Source organism: Phyllostomus hastatus, unplaced genomic scaffold (assembly GCF_019186645.2).
Source record: "Phyllostomus hastatus isolate PE091 unplaced genomic scaffold, TTU_PhHast_1.1 phas_scaffold_555, whole genome shotgun sequence".
NCBI classification, from domain to species: Eukaryota; Metazoa; Chordata; class Mammalia; order Chiroptera; family Phyllostomidae; genus Phyllostomus; species Phyllostomus hastatus.
In genome coordinates this window covers 870557-890853 of record NW_025334036.1, presented here as the reverse complement: position 1 = coordinate 890853, position 20297 = coordinate 870557, and the positions used below count along the sequence as shown (strand labels likewise).

Genomic DNA, 20297 nt, shown 5'->3' with positions numbered 1-20297 from the left:
ACGGTTCAGTAGCGGGGAAAAAAAATCTGCCCTGGAGAACCAACGGACAGTATCCATTTCTCAGTCTTCAATGTATCTCTACTAATTGATTTCACTGGAGTAGGATGAACTAACGCGCGCACATAACAAGCAAGACATTTGTATCTGATGCTCAATTTCGTGACTTAATAGTTCTGTCAGCTTGGCCAAGTTACTTGGCCCTGGAAAATCTGTTTGCTCATTTAGAAAATGGGCATAGTGATAAGACTACTTTAAAGAGTTGTCGTGAAGATTAAATAATATAATGCATTCAGACAGGTAGTGGGCATATATGGTGAGGTGTCAACTTCACATACACGTGAGTAGAAAAGTAAACGGTAATTGCATGGAAAGAATAGCTAGCTCAGCGAGGACCTAGGAAACCCTGGCCAAGTAGGATACAAGTTTTGCCTGTTCTTGAACTTCATAGAGATGGCATCATACAGCATTTGCAGCGATTGGTCGCATGCCCTTCTGTCCTAACGGAAGTACAATGGCATGGTGTCATGAAAGAACACAGACACATCATGTTTGGATCCTCAGTTTCCCTAGTTTACCTGCTATACACTTTGAATAAGTGACTTCATTTTTTAAAAAATTATGTGAAAAATGGAATCATAACACCTGTCTAGTAAATTTTGTATGGGGAGTACTGTAAGTTGTCTGACCCATAGAAGGAGCTCAAAACTTTAAAAAAATTCTTTAATTTTTTTTAATATATTGATTTTTGAGAGAGACAGAGAAAGACAGAGACAGAGAGACATCAATCTGTTCCACATTGGTTGAGTCTCCTATGTGCCCTGATTGGGGTCGAACCTGCAATCTTGGTGTATCAGGATGAGGCTCTAACCAATGGAGCTACCTGGTCAGGGCCTTGGACTCAAAATTTTTTACTTTTCTTTTTTTCCCCCTCTAGCCAATTCCTACTCAACCTTCCAAATCCAGCACAAGTGTTTCCTAAAAGATGACTTTGCTAACTTCCTGCCACCAAAATTGTTGATCTCTTAGGTCTCTTTGTCCCGTCATTTTGCTTTGTAGGTTCCTCTGCTCTAGCGATGAGCACAGTCTACTGCGACTATATTTGTTGACGTTACTGCAAGAACTAGGGAGTCTTAAGTCAGGAACGGACGACTACAGGGCAGTCAATGAAGGAACAACTTAGACTGAGTAATCATACAACTTGAGGGATTTTCTTGGTTTAATCTCCTATTAATCTTTTGGGGAGAGAACATGTGAACGTTTCAGCGTTAGAGAGAGGGGATAATTGATGAGGATGAGGCCCTGGCTACCTTTTATTAAACTGCAGTCCATACTCCGTCCTCCTGATCCTAATTTTGTTTACTGTAGTGCTTATCACCTTATCATGTAACTTGCTGTGCCTACTGTTCCACCCAGCTCCAAGAAGGCAGGAATTTTAAAAATCTAGTTTATTTACTAAATCCAAGCACCTAGAACAGCATCTGATATGCGATAGGTGCACAATAAGCTTTTATTAAATAAAGTCAATGAAAGAGTAAGTTTTCTAGAAAGGAAAGAGGGGAGAGGGGACAGAACATAGCCAGCAATATGATTCTATCTTGTTGACATGGAAAAGAATACACCTGCCAAAAAGGACTCCTCCTAGTTAGTTGGCCTCCAATTCATAGCCGTTCTTAGCAGAGGTGCCTAAGGCAGGCTGCCTTTCAGTGAAAAGCCACAGACTGGGCTGCCAAACCTCCTGCCTGCAAGTGGACTCTCACACGAGAGCTAGGATCAAGTTGGACTGATGGGACTGATAGGATTGAGGCTTGCAATCAGGCCCCGTTTGTACAGAAATGGACCAGCCCGGGGCGGGGCGGGGGGGTGGCAGTTCTGCCGCCACACAGCGAGCGGCACACTCTCCATTTCCGTGGAAGACTGGTTTACCCCGAGTACCCTGACCCGGGGACCCCTGCGGGCACAGAGCTGGTGAAAGGACCTTCGGTGGACAGTGGTCACCACGCTGCCAGTCCAATTGTGAGGTAGTCTCCCTTGGATTCTATGACTTCCCACCCGTTGTGAGTGACCAGGGAGAGGGAAGGGCGGAGCGTCTGAACTCCCCGTGGGATGACGATGGTAACCCTGGTCTGGAATCCGGACTACCATTTTTGTTCAGAACTGTGATTTAAGTATGTTTTGTCGGGTGTCCACTGCACCCTGCGAGCCCGGCTCAGAGGAGGGGCCGCACAGAGCTGTCCGGAGTAGTCCCGCGTGGGTTCTGAAGCGTGCTCACGGGTTCTTCCTCGGTGAGACTCACTGTGGGGAGCAGACAGACAGAGGGAAGGGACCGACTGCGAGAGCGCGCGCGCAGGGCGGAGGGAGGCGGAGGTGCGAACGCCGCGCAGTACTCGCTTCTCCGCGGCCCCTCCTCGCGGGCTGATGCGCCTGCGCAAGGGAGGCCGGAGCGCGGGTCACGTGGTGCGCCGCGGCGGCCCCGCCCCTTTCCCGGCGGGACGCTCGGTGCCGCCCGCGCTGCGCTGGGCGGCAGGGGTGAGTGTTCGCCGGGGCGCGCGTCCCGGAGACCTGGCGGGCCTGGGCGGGGACGCCGGCGGGCGGAGTGCCTCGCGGGGCCGCGGGGCGCCGTGGCGGCGGGGTACGCTCTTCCACCGCTGCCCTTCCCTCGGCGTGCGGGCGGAGAGGGCCGGGAGCGCGACGGGGGGAGGGGAGCCGGCCGCCGGGGAGGGCGGGGTGGGGGTCGTCCGGGGCAGCCTGCGGGGCAGGTGGGCAGGGCGGCGAGGTGCGCGGCGGCGGGGGTGTGCTCCGGGGGTGTCCCGCCTCGGCCAGGGGTTTCCGGAGGACCCTTCTCGCCGGCCCCACGCTGACAGGATGGCCGCCGTCCGCTCCCTGTCAGCGGGTTTTCCGCGCTTTCCCCACGCCCAGCCGGGGAGCCGGGCGGGAGGGGCGGCCCGGAGGGTGAGGAGACCCGCCGGGGCCTCGCACCTGTCTGCGCCTCCTTCCCGGCACCTCGCCGGCTCCTTCCCCCCCCGTGTGGCGAGAGAGCGGGCCGGAGACCGGCCCTGGAGCGGCACCTGCTGCGGACGGGCTCCCGGGACGCGGCGCCGCCGCCTCGGAGCAGCTGCCCGCGGCGGGTGGACCACGTTCCCCTTCTGTTCGTGCCCAACGATTCTCCGTAAAAATAGCGGTTCCGTGGAGACATCGAACTGCACAGTAACTCCTTGATCGTATTGCTGCTTGTTCCAGTTCACGTGTCGACCTCGCCGACATTAGCTATTTCGGGCTCCTGAACAGGCCAAGCCAGGAGCACGGGGTGGGCGTCATGCTCCTGGTGTGAACGGGGAAACTGAGGCTGAACGAGATTATTTCCTGTCCCAGGTCACCCGCGGATACTTGGTGCATCTGAGATCAAGCTTTCAGGCCCGAGATTGGTGGTCTGAGCATTATCTCCCTCTGCTTTATATTTCGTGCTCTGTCCCTGGTGGTTTTTTTTTTCTTTTCTTAACTATGACTTTCTCAACAAATGTGTTGGGTGCCCATGGATTTGTGCCACAGAGTGAAATGGTTTGAGTAATAAATACTCAGTGAGGAGTTAGTCTGACTGAATCACACAGCCCGTTTGTCATGGCTGGGAAAGTTGTTTTTGTGGGAGGAAGTGTTATCTGATGGGTTTGAAAGCAGACTGATCTCAGTTTGAATCCCAGCTCCACGAACTGTCCTTCGGCAGGTGGTTAAGTTTTCTGGTGCTTGATTTTCTCCTCCGTATAATAGGGAAACTATTTTCCACCTTATACTTTTGTGGTAGTAAGTAAACGAGGTGTCTTCACAGCATTTACAGCTGCTGCTGGCCCCTAGTAAGCCCTCAACAAATGCTTGCTCCTTTCCTACCTTCTTTCCACGCCGTCGAGCTGCAATTATTTATTTTCTCTAGTTACCCACCCGCTGGTGTAGGTCAGTTCACCTGCTGGATTGTGCATGAAAGCGTAATCAATGTTAACTACAAAAATGCATTTTTAAATAACTCTGGTAACCACGGTCCAAAGGATATAGTGTTTAAAAAAAAACTTTTTATTTACTGGTGTTTTAGAGATAAAGAGGAAGGGGGGAGAGGGAGAGAAAAGAGAGGCATCCATTTGTTGTTCCACTTACTGATGCAGTCATTGGTTGATTCCTGTGTGTGCCCTGACGGGGATCAAACCTCCAACCTTGGTGTATTGGGCCAACGCTCTAACCAACTGAGCTACCCAGCCAGGGAAAGGATATTGTCCTCTAAACATAAACTTTAAAAATGCTTGTTCTAGGGCTTCACCATTATAACTTCACACAGGGTGCTTTCACTGCCCCAGAAGTTCTCGGTTTTGCCCATTTACCTCTCTTCGTCAACAAGCCATTCAGCTTCTTTTCCTTCACTATCTTTGTTGAGTGCTTACCATTTCTATGACACTGTCTTAATGGAGGTGAAAGGGAAGTTCAGGTATTCGTCCTGTCCTTCAGACTGTTAAGGTGTCGTAGAAGAGAAAACTCTCATTCAAGAAAAATGGGGAAAAAAAGGATAACATTTACTGAGCATTTACTATGTGCTAGGTTTTTTTAAACGATCTTTAAAAAGATTTTATTTATTTATTTTTAGAGAGGGAAGGGAGGGGGAGAGAGAGAGAGAGAGAGAGAGAAACATCAATGTGCGGTTGCTGGAGGCTGTGGCCTGCAACCCAGGCATGTGCCCTGGCTGGGAATCGAACCTGCGATGCTTTGATTCACAGCCTGCGCTCAATCCACTGAGCTACGCCAGCCAGGGCTTAGGTTTTAAATATTGTATAAGAAATTATTTGGGCACCTTTATGTGTCAGATACTGTTTTAACTCGTCAGTGCTCTAGTATGCTCCCATTTACCTATGTAAAGTAGAAGTTACTGTCCTTACAGAATAGAAGACTTCAGTTCCGAGGGGTTAAATGACTTGTTCACAGCTATGTAAGTAGTATCCAGTGAATTGGCTACATTGGACTCCATCCCACACCAGTGTGCCCTCTTTCCCACTGTGCCGTGCTTGTTTCAGCATACAGACATCTCGTCTGATCCTTCCAACAACTTTGCAAGTTGGGGATCACCTTTATTTCCCCCCTGAGCTATATGCCCTTTTCTGTGATTCAATTTTATTGACGTATAATTTACATACAAAAGTGCACCCGTTTTTTAAGTGGACAGTTTATGGAGTATCCACAACTTTATACATAGTTGTGAACCACCACCACAGTCCCGGTGTAGAACATGTCCATCTTCCGGAAAGTTCCCTAGTACCCCTGCTTGCTTTTCAAGGTCGAACAGTATTCCGTTGTATGCATGTAGTACTTTTTAATCCATCAGCTGATGGACATTTGGGTGGTTTCCACTTTTTGGCTATTACGAATAATATTGCTATGAATTCTTGTATATTAGTTTTTGTTTGGACGTGTGTTTTCATTTGAGGTGCTGCGTTTAAGAGGAGCAGATTCACTTGACAAAGGAGATTAAGTGTGATCTTGGCGGCCGTCCCGGAAGGTTCGGTCCCAGTTGCCGCTCGCTCTGTTGTGTTCGGTAGCTCTCCTTACGGGGCCGGGCCGTCCTTTCGAGCACTTCCCTGCCCCTTTGTGTTCTGGCCGCTGTCTCTGCTGCAGGTTCCTTTGAGTGCAGATCTGGCCGCATTCAGTAGGCTCCCTGAAGAGTAGGTTCTGTTCTGTCTTATGTTGTCGGTAAATAAGATATGCTGATAACATCTCACTTTTTGACAATCCCTAAGAAGAGCTTACACAGTGCTTCATACACTGGGCTGAGATTCATTAGTGAGTCATACGTCAATGCCGTGAAGCATTTAAATAGTGGGACAGAGGAGGAAATATCAGAGGGTACCTCACACAACAGGAGTAAAGATTGCTTCGTGAAACTTCCGTTTCAGTTAAACACGTGTGAACTGAGTCAGGATATGAAGTATTTGTGCGTGTGTCTATAGGCAGCAGGAAAAAGAGTTGGATGCCTCCAGGTTGGGATATTGTTATTCGTGTAATAACACTGCTGCTTTTCCATTTAAGCATGGACTATTTAAAACATGCTATATTGTATCGAAACAGGTGGTATGAAGGAGCATTTTATTTTTTGTTGTTAATTTAATAAGAAATTTGCAGTAATAGGGTTTGTATCATTTTACGAGTAAATATGATTTCCTGACAATGTTATGACTAATAGTCTCTGTATATTTTATTCTAGGAGTCACACCCCATGGGATTATGTGATAAATGAGCTTCTTGGCATAGAAGAAAATAAAGAATGATGGTAAGTGATTGAACTATCTTAAACATTAACCTTAGTTTGTTTTTTTTTGCCTCTCTCTTTCTTTCTTCCATCTATTTTTAAAAATATTCTTTCTTGTTGATTTGAGAGATAGATAGAGACAGACATCAATTTGTTGTTCCAGTTACTTGTGCATTCACTGGTTGATTCTTGCATGTGCTTTGACTGGGGATTGAACCCGCAACCTTGGCATGTCAGACGATGCTGAGCTACCCGGCCAGGGCTCTTCCATGTATTTTTGATTTATTATCTTTTCCGATGTAGTGTTTGTTCTATAAAGATATTTGATAGAACACGTTTGTGGTAAAGCACAGTAAATAGAGTATACAGCCGTGGATGTGGTATTCAGCCCGAGAGTCCCAGGCGTGCTCCTGCCATTTGAGGGACCTAGGGCAGAGACACAAACGGGAGCTGGCTTCTTTTATGTCCTGATTTTTAAGTCCTAAGTCGATCCATGCCACCAGACTGACCTGCTTTTCTGCCCAGGGCGGAGCCACTCTGAAAGGAGCAGTACGCTCCCCGCTCCCCGACAGGGGTGGGTGCAGGTCTCTGGGCCTGGGAGGGGGGCCAGCGTGGTGAAAGGCCCCGGAGAGCCGGGGCAGACAGCTCCCCTTTCCCCACACTTTTCTAACTCGGGATTTTCAGGCAGCTCCAAGCGTCTTCTTACACCATCCCACCCCACTACAGGAGAAGGAGGGAGCGGAGTTTATGGGGGAGCCCTGTCTGCCCGCACACCTCCTGTGGGAGATTTAGGGTGGCCGTTCTTAGACGACGTCAGACGTTTTTACTCCCAGCACGGTGGCTGTGATCTACCTCCTTCCCTTTTCTGCCCTCCTAGTGTGGCCTGGGGGGTCCCAGTTCAGTTTGCGAATCCCTCTTCATTCCTGTTCCCTCCGTTAGTTACTGATCAGCTTTGGGTTTTGATACTTCGACAGGTCCAGTCTTTGACAGTGGAGCGCTCAGGGCAGGAGTCTGTCTGCCTGTGTTCTGCGTCCTGTTTCATCGTAACCCCCTCCACGCTCCCCGAGCTTCACTCTGCTGTATGTCTTAATGACAGAACGACAAGTTCTAAGTGTTTGATTTTTTTTTTTAATCTGTCATTTGGGATTATTTTCCTTCTGCGTGTTATATCCTGAGAATTTCCTATAGTGCAGGGCCTTTTAGTTATAAACTCTGTTTTTGTTTACCTAAAGATACCTTTTTCCTCTTCCACTTTTCAGACACGGCCGTGCTTAGTATAGAAGTCCGGGTTGCCAGATCTTCCTTTCAGTACCTTGAAAAAAATTATTCCTCATCTTCATTTTGATCTTTTGATATTTCTTTTTCCTTTTGATTTTTATTTACTATTACATACAACATTTACATGGTTCAAAATGTCAACTATGAGATAGTATTCACTTAGAGAAGTCTGATTTTCATCTCTGTTCTTCCTCTTCTTCCCTAGTGGATAATTCTTTCTTTTCCAGTTTTTAAAAAAATTGTTAAAATACACATACAATTTACATCTGAATCCTTTTTAGGTGTGCTGTTCAGTGCTATTTATAGCACATTCATGTTACTGTGTAACCATCATCACCATCTATCTCCAGAACTCTTTTAACCTTGCAAAACCGAAACGCCAAACCTAATGTACAGTAACGCCCCACTCCCCGTTCTCGACTCCCTGGCAACCATAGTTCTACTTTCTGCCTTTGTGATTTCGACCGCTCCAGGTCCAACACTGAAGTGGAACTGGACAGCACTCGTCTTTCTCCGACTGGCTTATTTCAGTTAGCGCACTATCCTCAACATTGTAGCGTATGTGAGAATTTCCTGTGTAAGGCTGCATGATACTCCGTTGTGTGTATAGGCCACGTTGGCTCACTGCTTCATTTGCCGGTGCACAGGGCGGCTCCCACAAATTGAGAATGGAGTCACTGTGAACACAGGTGCACAGGTATCTCTGTGAGGCCCTGTTTTCAGTTCTTTGTGCTGTATACCCAGAAAGGGAATTGCTGGATCATGTATATGGTCGGTCTGTTTAAAGATTTCTGAGGCCCTGACTGGTGTGGCTCGCTTGGTTGAGTGTTGTCTCGCAAAGCGAGAGGTCACCCGTGTGATTCCTGGGCCGTGGGCTCGGTCCCAGCTGGGGCATGTACGAGAGGTGACCTGTCGATGTTTCGCTTCCCACCCCCATTCCCTATCTGTAAAAATAAAGATATAAAATCTTAAAAAAAATTTTTTTTGAGGAACCCCCATGCTGTTTTCCACAGCAGCTATGTTATATTTACATTCTGACCAATAATGCACGATGGTTCCAATTTGTATTGTACGTGTCCTTCCCAAAACTTTTTTTTATGACAGTAGCCATTTTACTGGGTGCTGTGGGTAATCATTTTTACTAGTTTTTGGTTTATCCTTTAGTGCTTACATTTTCAAAAAAGCATGTATGTAAATATGTATGTGTATACCATACACTATGTATCTATTTATCATATACGTAATTTACCACATAATTTTGAATTTAAACTACAATTGTGAGATGTGCTACAAAGGAGTATAAGTTGTTTCTCGCATACAGATGGGGGCCTGGCCAAGTCTAGGGGTTGAAGAGACCTCGTTCTGAGAAAGTTAATCTTTTCATTTTTTTTATTTCTTTAAAGATTTTGTTTATCTGTTTTTAGAGAGGGGAAGGGAGGGAGAAAGAGAGGGAGAGAAAGGGTCGCCCCGCATGCTGCCCACCTGCAACCCAGGCGTACGCCCTAGACTGGGAGTTGAACTGGAACCGGCCGCCCTCTGGCTCGAAGTCGGGCGCTCAGTCCGCTGAGCCACACGGGGCAGGGCTAGATGACAGTGTTGAAAACTATCAAGTTACTACTGGCATTTCTGGAAGAATAGGACTATTAGATGCTACTAGAATTTGAGCGTTGTCTTCCTGAGAAATAGGAGAAATAATAAATTTATCTGCCAAGTATACTTTTTTATGTGTTGGCTGATCCAATGATGCAACACAGACTCTCCCCTCCGCACCCAGGCTTCGTTCCAGCGCTCCAACAGCCACGACAAAGTGAGGAGGATCGTGGCGGAGGAGGGGCGCACGGCCCGCAACCTGATCGCGTGGAGCGTTCCCCTAGAGAGCAAAGATGACGATGGTATGTCTTTTTAAAGATGTTATTTTTATTTGTTTTTAGAGAGGGAAGGGAGGGAGAAAGAGAGAGAGAGAGAGACATCAATGTGTGGTTGCTGGGGGTCATGGCCTGCAACCCAGGCATGTGCCCTGACTGGGAATCGAACCTGCGACACTTTGGTTGGTATGTCTTAAAAATCAGTTTCCTTTTGTTGTAAATGAGAAGGTAACGCTTAGTCCTAAACCATAGATGGAGTGAAAACTGTTTACCATTAGAAAACTCTGGGGCAAACTAGTATAAATTAAATAAGAAGTAATTTTTATAGCCTTTTTATCTGATATACAAATGGTTTCAGGAAAGTGTTACTAATTTTACTGTTTCACAAAGGAATGAATTTGGGTTTGTTATATTATTATTACTAGTGGGTTGGGGTTTTTGTAAGTTTGAGGAGATTAGATTATTTTCTTTCCTCAAATTCTTACACAAATAAAAAATAGATATCAATATTATTTACTACACAAGTAACAACATAAAACCTAAACATGTCTATGGTTGCTATGTATTATAAATGTTTTGTTTAATTTCATTTGCCATTTTCCATGAGTTACTCAGAACACAAAGCAATCTGGAGGTGTTTTTATTACAGTTGCTTCTATTTTAAATAACCGTAAAAGGAAAGAAAATACAATAATGAATCACACATATGTATGACATAACATAATGTTGCATATAAATACACAAAAAATTAGCCGGTACAATTTAAAAGCTTTATTTATGCTAATTGCAAAATAACTGAACTATAAGCCCAGTGAATTAAAACTATCTGAATATCTACAATAATTACAAAGAAGAATGTTAACTTCATAATTTTTGGTAAGGATTATTTTATATCATTCTATAGAAAGGACTTTCTACAGAAAGACCTTTCTATAGGCCTTATAGAAAAACAATTTATTTATTTATTTAGTTAGTTATTTTTTGAGATCAGCTTGGGCCCTGGCCAAGCAGCTCAGTTGGTTACAGCATCATCTTGATACTCCCAGGTTGTGGGTTTCATCACTGATCACCAGTGAATGGTGGTGGAACAAAGAATTGATGTTTCTCTCTCTCAAAAAAATTAATAAATCCATAAAAATAAAAATTATAAAACAAAACACCCACATTATAAAACAAAACAACCACTTGTTCTTGTTTTATGGCTGCAACGTACTCAGATATTTCTGAGGATAATAAGTCAATTTTTAAAAGTTCTCATCTGTTCCTTTTTTTTTTTTTTTTTCCTCTGTTTCCTCTGGTACTTGTTCTAAGCTGGTTAATGAAAGGATGCATAAAGGATTGTGTAGGTGAGTGCAGAGTTCTCTGCCTTCATGCCCGATTTGTCTGCCCATAAGGGAGGCCCACTCATGGGCAGATAAATTGTGGACAGATACTACAGTTTACTTCATTTATACTGCAGCAGGGTTCTGGCAAAAATTATTTAGCAGAAAGAAAGTTATTTTGTACATTATGAATTTTTTACTCCTGTTTAGAATTGTTTTCAGAAATAGAGTGATTATAAAATAGTTGGTAGTATCTTATTAAAAAATTAGAACAAATGGGAAAGATACATCTGGCCGCAAAAATAGGAAGGACTAAAAACCTCCCTTTTCAAAATGAAACTGTATTTCATAAATCATATAAGTTAAAACAAAATACTTATGTAGTAAAGAAGGTATTCTTGATTTTACTGTTGCAATAAAATTTGTACGGAAATAAGTATTTTTCAGTCCTGTATATATAAGTTGAGATGTATCACTAACTTGACCTTGTTTTTATTTTTTAAAATTTTATCATTCATGAAACAAATTCAGATCCTATCTCAACTCAGTTTTTTTGGTTGAAGTTTTTTATTTGACCTTGCTGTTATTTATTTAAAAATTTTTTTATTGATTGGAGAGAGACAGAAACAGTGATTTGTTGTTCCACTTAGTGATGCTCTCATTGGTTGATTTTTTCCATGTGCCCTGATTGGGGATCAAACCTGCAACCTTGGCGTATTGAGATGGCACCCCGACCAACTGAGCAACCCAGCCAGGGCGACCTTGTTTTTAAGTTGTTAGAATATCTGACTTCCTTAAGAAGTTGATTTACTCCTCTTCTGAGAAAGCTGTTCAATGAAAGTAGTCTCTGGGACTTGAGAAATTTGTTTTCTATTCCATCAGTAGTTCAGATTGCTCTTCAGTAGCATAGAAGGAGGTTATGTATTAATATGCTTGAATGATTTGTGTGGTTTGATTTTATGTTGTATTAGCTATTTGTTGATCTTTATATTTATGTTTATTCTTGAAGGAAAATCAAAATGTCAAGCTGGTGGAAAATCAAAGAGGACAATTCAAGGCACTCATAAAACTACCAAACAGGTACAACATATGCAACTTTTCATTTTAGTTAAAGAGTTTATTTTTTTTAAGATATGAATATTGTATATTTTATTTTCATGTATAAATCTAGTGTAACTTTCTTTTTTAAAAGATTTTATTTATTTAGTTTTAGAGAGAGGAGAAGGGAGGGAGAAAGTGGGAGAGCAATATCAATGTGTGGTTGCCTCTCTCATGCCCCCCACTGGGGGCCTGGCTCACAACCCAGGCATGTGCCCTTTGGTTCACAGGCTGGTGCTCAATCTGCTGAGCCACACCAGCCAGGGCAATAGTTATGTGTTTTTTTTTGTTTTGTTTTGTTTTTAAGATTTTTAAAATTTATTTATTTTTAGAGGGGGAAGGGAGGGAGAAAGAGAGAGAGAGGAACATCAATGTGCAGTTGCTGGGGGTCATGGCCTGCAACCCAGGCATGTACCCTGACTGGGAATCGAACCTGCAACACTTTGGTTCGCAGCCTGCGCTCAATCCACTGAGCTACGCCAGCCAGGGCTAATAGTTACGTTTTTAACACTCCATTCTATAATAGTTGCAATTTTCTAATAATCTCTATTTATCACCTTGTCAAACTTTTCTGTACTTCTGCATTTTCCTTTCTGACAGAAGAGCTCCCTTCAGCATTCTTTGTAAGCCAGGTCTTGTGGTGGGGAATTCCCCGTCAGCTTTCCTTTTTTTTTCTCTTCTTTTTTCTTTTGTTAGACAAAGCCTTTATTTCTCCTTCATGTCTGAAGGATAACTTTGATGGATAAATTATTCTTGGTTGGCAGTTTTCATCTTTCAGTATTTGGAATATGCCATTCTTATTTAGGTTACTGGATTTTTTCTTTCCCCTGGCTGTCTTTAGAATTCTTTCTTTATCGTTGACTATTAACAACTTTAATATAATGTGTTGGAGAAGGTCTTTTTGTGTTGAGATAATTAGTTGTTCTATTAGCTTCTTGTACTTGTATGTCCAGCTCCTTCTCCAGGTTTGGGAAGTTCTCATCTGTCAGTTGTTGAAACAGACTTTCTGTTCGTTGCCCCGTTTCTTCCCCCTCGTTCTGGGGGTGCCCGTTGTCCGGTGTCACCCTTTCTCCTGGAGGCAGACAGATCTCAGGTCTCTCTCCTCTTCCGTGGGAGTCATGTCTAGATTCCTGTCCTCTCTGGCGTGTGGTCTGCCCTGTTCCCAGTGCTTCCTACTGCATCCTTCCTCTCATTCACTGAGTGCTTCAGGTCCAGAGTTTCTGTTTGATTCCTTCTGTGTAGTTTCAGGCTTTTGGTAAAGTGCTTTTTCTGTTTGTTAATTTTATTCCTGAGACCGTCGGGCTGCCTTTCTGGGTTTTCTTTTATCTCCTTGAGTCTCTTCATGGTACTGATTTTGAATTCTCTGACATTGGGATCACAGCTTCCATGGCTTTGAGTTTGGGTTCTGGAGGATCGTCATTGTCTTTTTGTGATCCTGTGTTACTGTGATTGTTCATGGTGCTTGATGGGTTTTTCCTCAGCAAATGCATTTGAGATAGTGAACAACTTTCTTATTTAGTTGTAAAGCCTTTTTTTTTTTTTAACCTACCAACTCTTTAGGTTGGTAATTGGAGGCCTTTTTTGTTTTCCAGTAGGTGGCGCTGTAGGATGTGTTTTTAGTTTCTCTTACCTGAGCTGACTGACTCGGGTTAGATTTGATAGCCACCACTTCCTGGCTGCAGGGTCTGTTCCACAGGTGTCACAGGTGCCCTCGTGGTTGCTGCTTGAGCCCCCAGGAGTCACTGGTGCCTTCCTTACTGCTGCTGGTGTCCCTGCTGCTGCAGTATAGCCACTGGGATGGTGGTTCCCCTGCTGCGTCTGGGGTCTCGTGGGACTTGGGCAGCATCCCCGTAGTATGCAGATGGCACTGGTGGGTGGTGGGGGGTGGGTGGGGGTAGCAGGCCACCTCCACTGCCTCCGTGTTTCCAGGCTCTTTGCTGTTGCCACCGCGGGCTGGGTCGAGGCACGGATGGGAGGCAAGTGGTCGATCTTTCTCTCACACATTGGTGTTTCTTTCTCTCTCTCAAATCAATAAATATCTTTTTAATTATTAAAAAATGTCCTTGGGTAAGGATAAAGAAAAAAACAGAAAAATGTGCTTCATTGTAATTATACAATCCCTGGAGGATTAAAAAAATTTTTTAATGTATTGTTTTATTTTCAGCACACTGCAGGAGACTGTAAGATAACATCGTCTACAACGGGAGAGAAACACTTTGATAAAAGTCCCACTAAAACAAGGCACCCTCGTAAAATTGATCTAAGAGCTAGATACTGGGCGTTTCTGTTTGACAATCTTCGCCGGGCAGTGGATGAAATCTATGTAACTTGTGAATCAGATCAGAGTGTGGTGGAATGTAAGGTAAGTTTCACTTTGAGGCTTTGTAATCTGTTTGAGTCCAGATTCAAATAGATCTGGCCACCCCTGACTTGATCGTTTACCTCAGCGTGTCATGCTGTAATATTAACTGGAGCACCGTGCTGCACATGAGGTCCCTAAAACAAACTCAGAGGGTACAGGTGAAAGTGTGTACCCTCTGACCAGCCTCTCCCTCCCCCCCACACCCCTGGCAGCCACGGCTCCGCGTGCTGCCTCCGTGAGTGCTGCGGGTATTTCCTGCTGTTGATTTTCCCAGGGCACTTCGGTGGTCGCTGTCGTTTGCATTGCCTCATTATGTGCAAGATTCGGTAGAAAGCTGCCTTGATACGCAGTCCTGGGCAAGAAGTCCGAGGGGTGGACACGCACACACAGGCACAGTTGCTTACGAAAAATCCCTCTTGTTCTCCATTCTGCCTTGGTGCGCCAGGTGGCGCTAGTGAGATGGTCACATTCTTTGGTTTCGTGTTTAATGTCTTGAGTTGGACATCGCTCCCTGTCCGCTGAGGTCCTGATCTCTGTCCTGACTCACTGCGGTCAGGGAGAAGGGAGATTGATGGCCGGCCGTGGACAGTCCTGGGTGGGAGTGGAGTGTCGTCAGTGCGTTGTGTTCCTGTTTGTGTTTGCAACAGGATATTAGACAGATACACAGCATTAGCTGTCTCTAAAAATTCACTTAAAAACCTGGCCTTTTAGTAAATACAAAGTATGTACTATATTACTTCATACTGCATGAAATTGTTTTGAGAAAAACCAGGAGTGATACATCTTTATGGAAATATTACAAAGGTAGCGTCTTCTGTTTCTGTAGTGAACAGGGTTGGAAAACCTGGAGTTCATTACTTAACCTTTGAAATGTACGTAGGGTCAAGGAATATTTACATGTCGAGATAGCAGCTGCATTTCCTTTAAAGTTGGAAACAACCAAAACAGGTTTTAAGCTTAAAAATATGATTCATCAGAAGCAAGTTTTTAGAATGAACAATAATTGAACTCATCCAAATTTATGGTTTGTCACAAGTAATACTGTTATATTAAGCATATAAAATTTCTATTGTTTTAAAAAGATAAATGTTTTTAAGCAAAATCATATTCTGGGAGTTTAGTGGCTCAGCGTGGTGTGGTAGAAAGCCCTGTGGGACTGACTCTTAGAGGAGAGGTTCTGACAGTAAATGAGCATGTGGGTCTAGGTAATCTCTGGGTCATCCCTAGATCACTCACATTAGCAGATGGTGTGATTTTATGTTGAAAAATAACAGAGTGTAGGTTGAGGAAATAAAATGTGTGTGTAAAGTGTCCACTTCTTACTAGATATGAACTTGACCCATTGTAATCGTGCCTCTGTGAGGAGCAGTGGGAGCTCCCGCCCTGTTCTCTGACGCTGTCTTTGAGGAAGCTGCGCGTGGCCACGAGACACTGGCTTTATTTTCCGGCTCTGACCCTCGACTACCCAAAACTCAGTGAAAGCTCAACAGCAGTAGGAGCTTGTTGTTCAGGTTGTAGGTTTTAGGAACGGAGAAGGTTTTCACCAAGTCAGAGGGGTGTAGAGGTGTGTCCTCTTGTTTGTGCTGTGCCGAGACGTTCAAAGGCTTATGCTGAGAAATAAAGTCCAGGAGCTTAAAAGTTACTTTCGTACCCAGCTCTGCTGCTCCGCACACCCAGGATTTGCAGGTAGGGATATAAACAGACAGAGCACAGCGTTTGGCCGAAGCGAGTGCTGGATGCATAGTGCCCAGAGTTTGTTTTTTGTTTCTCTCTCTTCTTTGACACAAGCCCTTCCGTACATTATCTCTTTTGATTAGTGTCTTTGTGAGACGCATAACCCAGGTTTTTCCTCCCATTCTAAATGTGGATTCAACCCTTGATTTGCAGAAGATCTGCTTACTAACAAGATTTATCCCTATTTGTGTTTTTTTTTTTAGTTAAATAGCCACAGCCCAGTTCCTTGTCTCATGTGTAAAATGCAGTTAGTAATGGCCAGGTTACGTAATTCACGTAAGTAGAACGTGGCAGTGAAAAGTGTGTTTTCTGTGTCAGCCAGAGGCAGAAGTAGCTCAGGGCGCGTCTCTGTGACCCAGAGAGGCTGACGCCCCCACTCTTCAGTCTGGGGATGTGTCTGTCGCGCTAGCAGTCGCGTCCGCAGGACTCGTGAGAACTGACCGTCCGCCAAAACCGTCCTCTTGCCGCCAGCGCCCCGTCCCCGTCTCCCTCACCGTGTGGGCAGGGGGGCGGGTGCCGGGGCGCCCAGGCAGGGCGGTGGGAGCCACCCTCTCGGCGTGTTCCGTGTTCTGAGGAGGGTTTGGGGAGGGGCGGGTGCTCGTGATGGTGACTGCGAGCAATGCTGGTCACAGTGTGGAAAGTGGGCCACGTGCCGGTTTGCTTTCAGATGATTTCCAGTTTGAATTACTCTTCCATTAGTAGCTTTAAAAACAGGTTTAAAAATCATTCTTAATGCTTTAAGAGCTTTCTTAAAAATCATGCTCTTAAAAACTTGTTTCCCTTTGGTGAAGCCCTTTCTTTTGTAAGGCCCCCGTTATCACTGACTTCTCACGGGATGCGTGTCTCCACCCCCCGCCGCTGGAGTCCGCCGCTGTGCCCACGCCTGGAGCGGGGTTGGCGGGTGCCGCCAGCGTCCTGGGCCCAGGGGCCTGTTCTCCGGTGCTCTGGTGTTGTGTGTCAGCAGGACAAAGCGGCGGCGCCGACCGTCCTGCACTGAGCGCCAGTCACTAGAATTAATTACCAGCCAATCAAATCCGTTGCAGCCAATTGGTAAACTAATTGGTAATTTTAGCTGTACATCTATATGTACTTATCTGAATGCCTATAACGTTACTTTCAGAAGCACTTTTGTTCGGCTTCATCCTGCCTGACAAAGTGGCCTTCCGCGCCGTGGGGAGGAGGACGTGCATCAGTGACCGCGGGGCTGCTCCAGCTGCATGTCCTGCTTGTGTTCCCTCGTTCGTGAAACAGGGCTCGGGTTTCCGCTGCGTGGTACCCCTCTGATCACTCCTGATAGCGCCGAGCTAAACATCCCTTGCAATAGGTTGTTGAAGCCACCAAGCGCCCTTTCTCGGGGCGGCTGGCATCAGAGGTGCAGCTGCTGATGCTCGCGTCCAGGGAAGGGTGGTTTTCCTCCTCCTCCAGCGCCTCCTCGACCTCCAGCAGGGACATTCAGAGCCTTATGGAATAAATTATTCCGGATTAGATCTTTCTGTGCTCCAATGTAGGTGATTTAGGTCGAATGAATTTAATTAAAGAATTTGAGTTAGTAGAATTGAGAAAAGGAAGCCAACTAAATCTTTACATTTTTCCTTTTCCTGACTGTAGAAGACTGTCATTATCAGTGATTTGGCGGTAAGGATCACGTTTACACGAAAGAAACAAAACTTCTTTGTTCAGAGTCTAATTTTGAAGTAGAATATAAGTTTTGTGACTAAAGTGAGATCGGTACTGTATTTTGTTTGTGCGTAACTAGGTGTACGTTTAATATTAGTGTTGGGCCTGATTTCCCAAGTGTAGCTATATTTTTAAAAATGTTTATAACTGAAAGTGTTGAGGTCTTTGGGTACCACTGATACTAGAAAGTCAGTCTAAAACTTGGTTATGTAACAGCGATGTATTTATAAAGCAGATGATCATTTTTAAAAATTAGATTTCTTGGGGTGACATTATTTAATAACATAAATTTCAGGTATACAACTTTATAATGGAACACCTGCATACTCTATTATGTCTTCAACCCCCAAAGCCTACTCCCCTTCCATTACCTTGTACGTGACCCCCGCTACTGTCTTTGACCTTCCTCCAGCCCCCTCCCCCTCTGGCACCCACCATTCTGTTGTCTGTGCCCGTGTGTCTGGTTTTGTGTGTGTGTGTTGCTTGTTGTTTTATATCTCACACACGAGTGCAGTTTACGGTTCTTTCCTTTTCCATCCGACTGACTTCACTTGCCCTAATACTCTCAAGAGTCATCCGTGTGGCCACGAATGGCAACATTTCACGTCTGTATCGACCACGGAGTAGTCCCCTGCGCGTGTGGATCGCGCCTGTTCATCCAGTCGTGTGTCGAAGGCCACCTGGTGTTCCCTCGTCTTGGCTGGTGTGGAACACACGCAAGTTAACAAGAAAACAAGCCGGACAATTTGATTAAAGGAGCAGAGGACCTGCACAGGTATTTCTCCAAGGAAGACATACAGATGGCCCACAGATAGAAGAAAAAATGCTTAACGTCACTAGCCACAAGGGAAGTGCAAGTCAGCACAACAACGAGGCACCAGCTCACATCTGGGAGGGTGGCTGTCCCGGGTCAGACGGGAGCCGACCGGCGTTGCAGAGCTTGTGCGGAGAGGCAGACCCGGTGCACTGCCGGTCGGCAGCAGCCTCTCCGGGAGACGGGTCGGGATTTGGTGCTACAGTGGAACGTGCACTGACCCTGCGGATCAGCAGTTTCACTCAACAGAAATGCGTATGTGTGTGCAGAGGACATCCACATGAGTGACAGCATGTAATTTGTAATATCTGGAATTCGGAAATCACCCGAGTATTCATCAGCAGTTGATTGGATAAATAAATATTCATGTGAAGAATGCTGTTTCACTAGTGACCTTGGACATCAACAGTTAGTGAATTGCAGGTACACTCTGAAATATAGATGAACCTAGTGAACAGATGTACAAAAGGAGCCACAAAATAATACTCTATGAGTTCATTTATATGAATTCCGAAATAGGCAGAATGAAACTACTAAAGGTCAAAGCAGTGGGTACCTTGGAGAGGGATGAAGCGGCGACAGGGAGGGGACAACAGGGAATTCTGAGAGACTGGCCTTGTTCCGTTTTCATCCGGGGTGGTGGTTGCCTGCGTGTTTGCTGTGAAATAATTTACCTGTACACTTGTGTCTTGTGCATTTTTCTGCTTATTAACCTCACAATAAAAAAGGTTGAAAGAATGGTCATTCTGGAGGTCTGAAAAAAGGAGACCAGTACTATCTCGTGGTCTTTAGATTCTCAGCTTCACTAATTTCTTGGCAAATAGTACGAGTGAAAATAAAACAAAAGCCAAGAAAACCAAATCAGTAGATTTTGCAGCTTCCTTCACTCTACAGTGCTTTTTCGTGTAAGAATGGAATATGATGTGTGTTGTTTTCTGTTAGGAGGTGCTAATGATGCTGGATAACTACGTAAGAGATTTCAAAGCACTGATTGACTGGATTCAACTTCAGGAAAAGCTGGAGAAGACGGATGCTCAAAGCAGGTAATGAACTCGGGTCTTTATGGTGAAAGCTGCCAGCATTTTCTAAAGCCGTCATTGAAATTGACAATGAACTTGACCTTAGCATCTCTCATTCAACTTAGTAGTAACATATTTATTTGATACCTACTAGTGCAAGCCACTTTTTTTCCAGTGCAGACAATTAACTGCTGAATGTGGTACATTTTCTGCTCTCATGAATTTTGAGTCTAACGGTAGGGTAAAACAGAACTTACTGCTACAAAAAAAACTGTTGCAGGTGTTCAGAAAAGGACAGGGTCATATCTTTTTGGGGTAGACCAGGAATGATTTCATGGAGGATGCAGAAGTAGTATTTAAAGGGTATAGTGGGTTGTTGAGAATTTAAGAGTGTTGCTTTAAAGCCTGTCTCCTCTAGGTCTAATCCTCACGAGTCCTGATTCTAGTCCCCCTCCCCTTGGATGTCCTTCACCTTGTACAGTTTATTTCCTTATGACATATCTTTATTTACTTTCCCCCCGTTTTAAATTTAGCTTGAGTTTCTGTAATGTAACCACGAATGTGTAAGAAAAGCTAACTATTCAACAGATCTTTGTTTCTTGCTTGCAAACTCCAGGCAGCCAGCAGTGGCTGTTTTGAGGCTTGATTGCCTGGAGAAAGATTCTGAGCCAAGGCCAAGCCTAACAGCCACTCTCCAAAAACACGCGTGAAGCGCCTCTTCATCCTTCGACCAGTCAACAGCATTTCTCCTCCTCGCTTCCTGAGGGAGCTCACAGATACAGAGAGCAACCTTGAGTTCCCTGTGGATGGCATTATTTAGTCTGCCTTCCTCAAATTTCATTTCACCCAGGCTT

The 20297-nt window shown here is 44.9% G+C and overlaps 1 protein-coding gene across 3 annotated transcripts in view; it reads left to right on the top strand.

Annotated features, from left to right (window-relative positions):
* The first annotated feature begins 2463 nt into the window (after positions 1-2463).
* The window catches only part of SCAPER (S-phase cyclin A associated protein in the ER), a 143368-nt gene continuing 125534 nt past the window's right edge, over positions 2464-20297 (top strand). The window contains exons 1-6 of one of the 3 annotated variants that reach the window (XM_045824868.1): positions 2464-2526; positions 6230-6295; positions 9327-9444; positions 11749-11819; positions 14002-14199; positions 19367-19467. In XM_045824868.1, the coding sequence (XP_045680824.1) occupies positions 6290-6295; positions 9327-9444; positions 11749-11819; positions 14002-14199; positions 19367-19467 (494 nt within the window). In that variant the 5' untranslated portion in view covers positions 2464-2526; positions 6230-6289. The other 2 variants (XM_045824867.1, XM_045824870.1) reach the window with 2 other exon arrangements.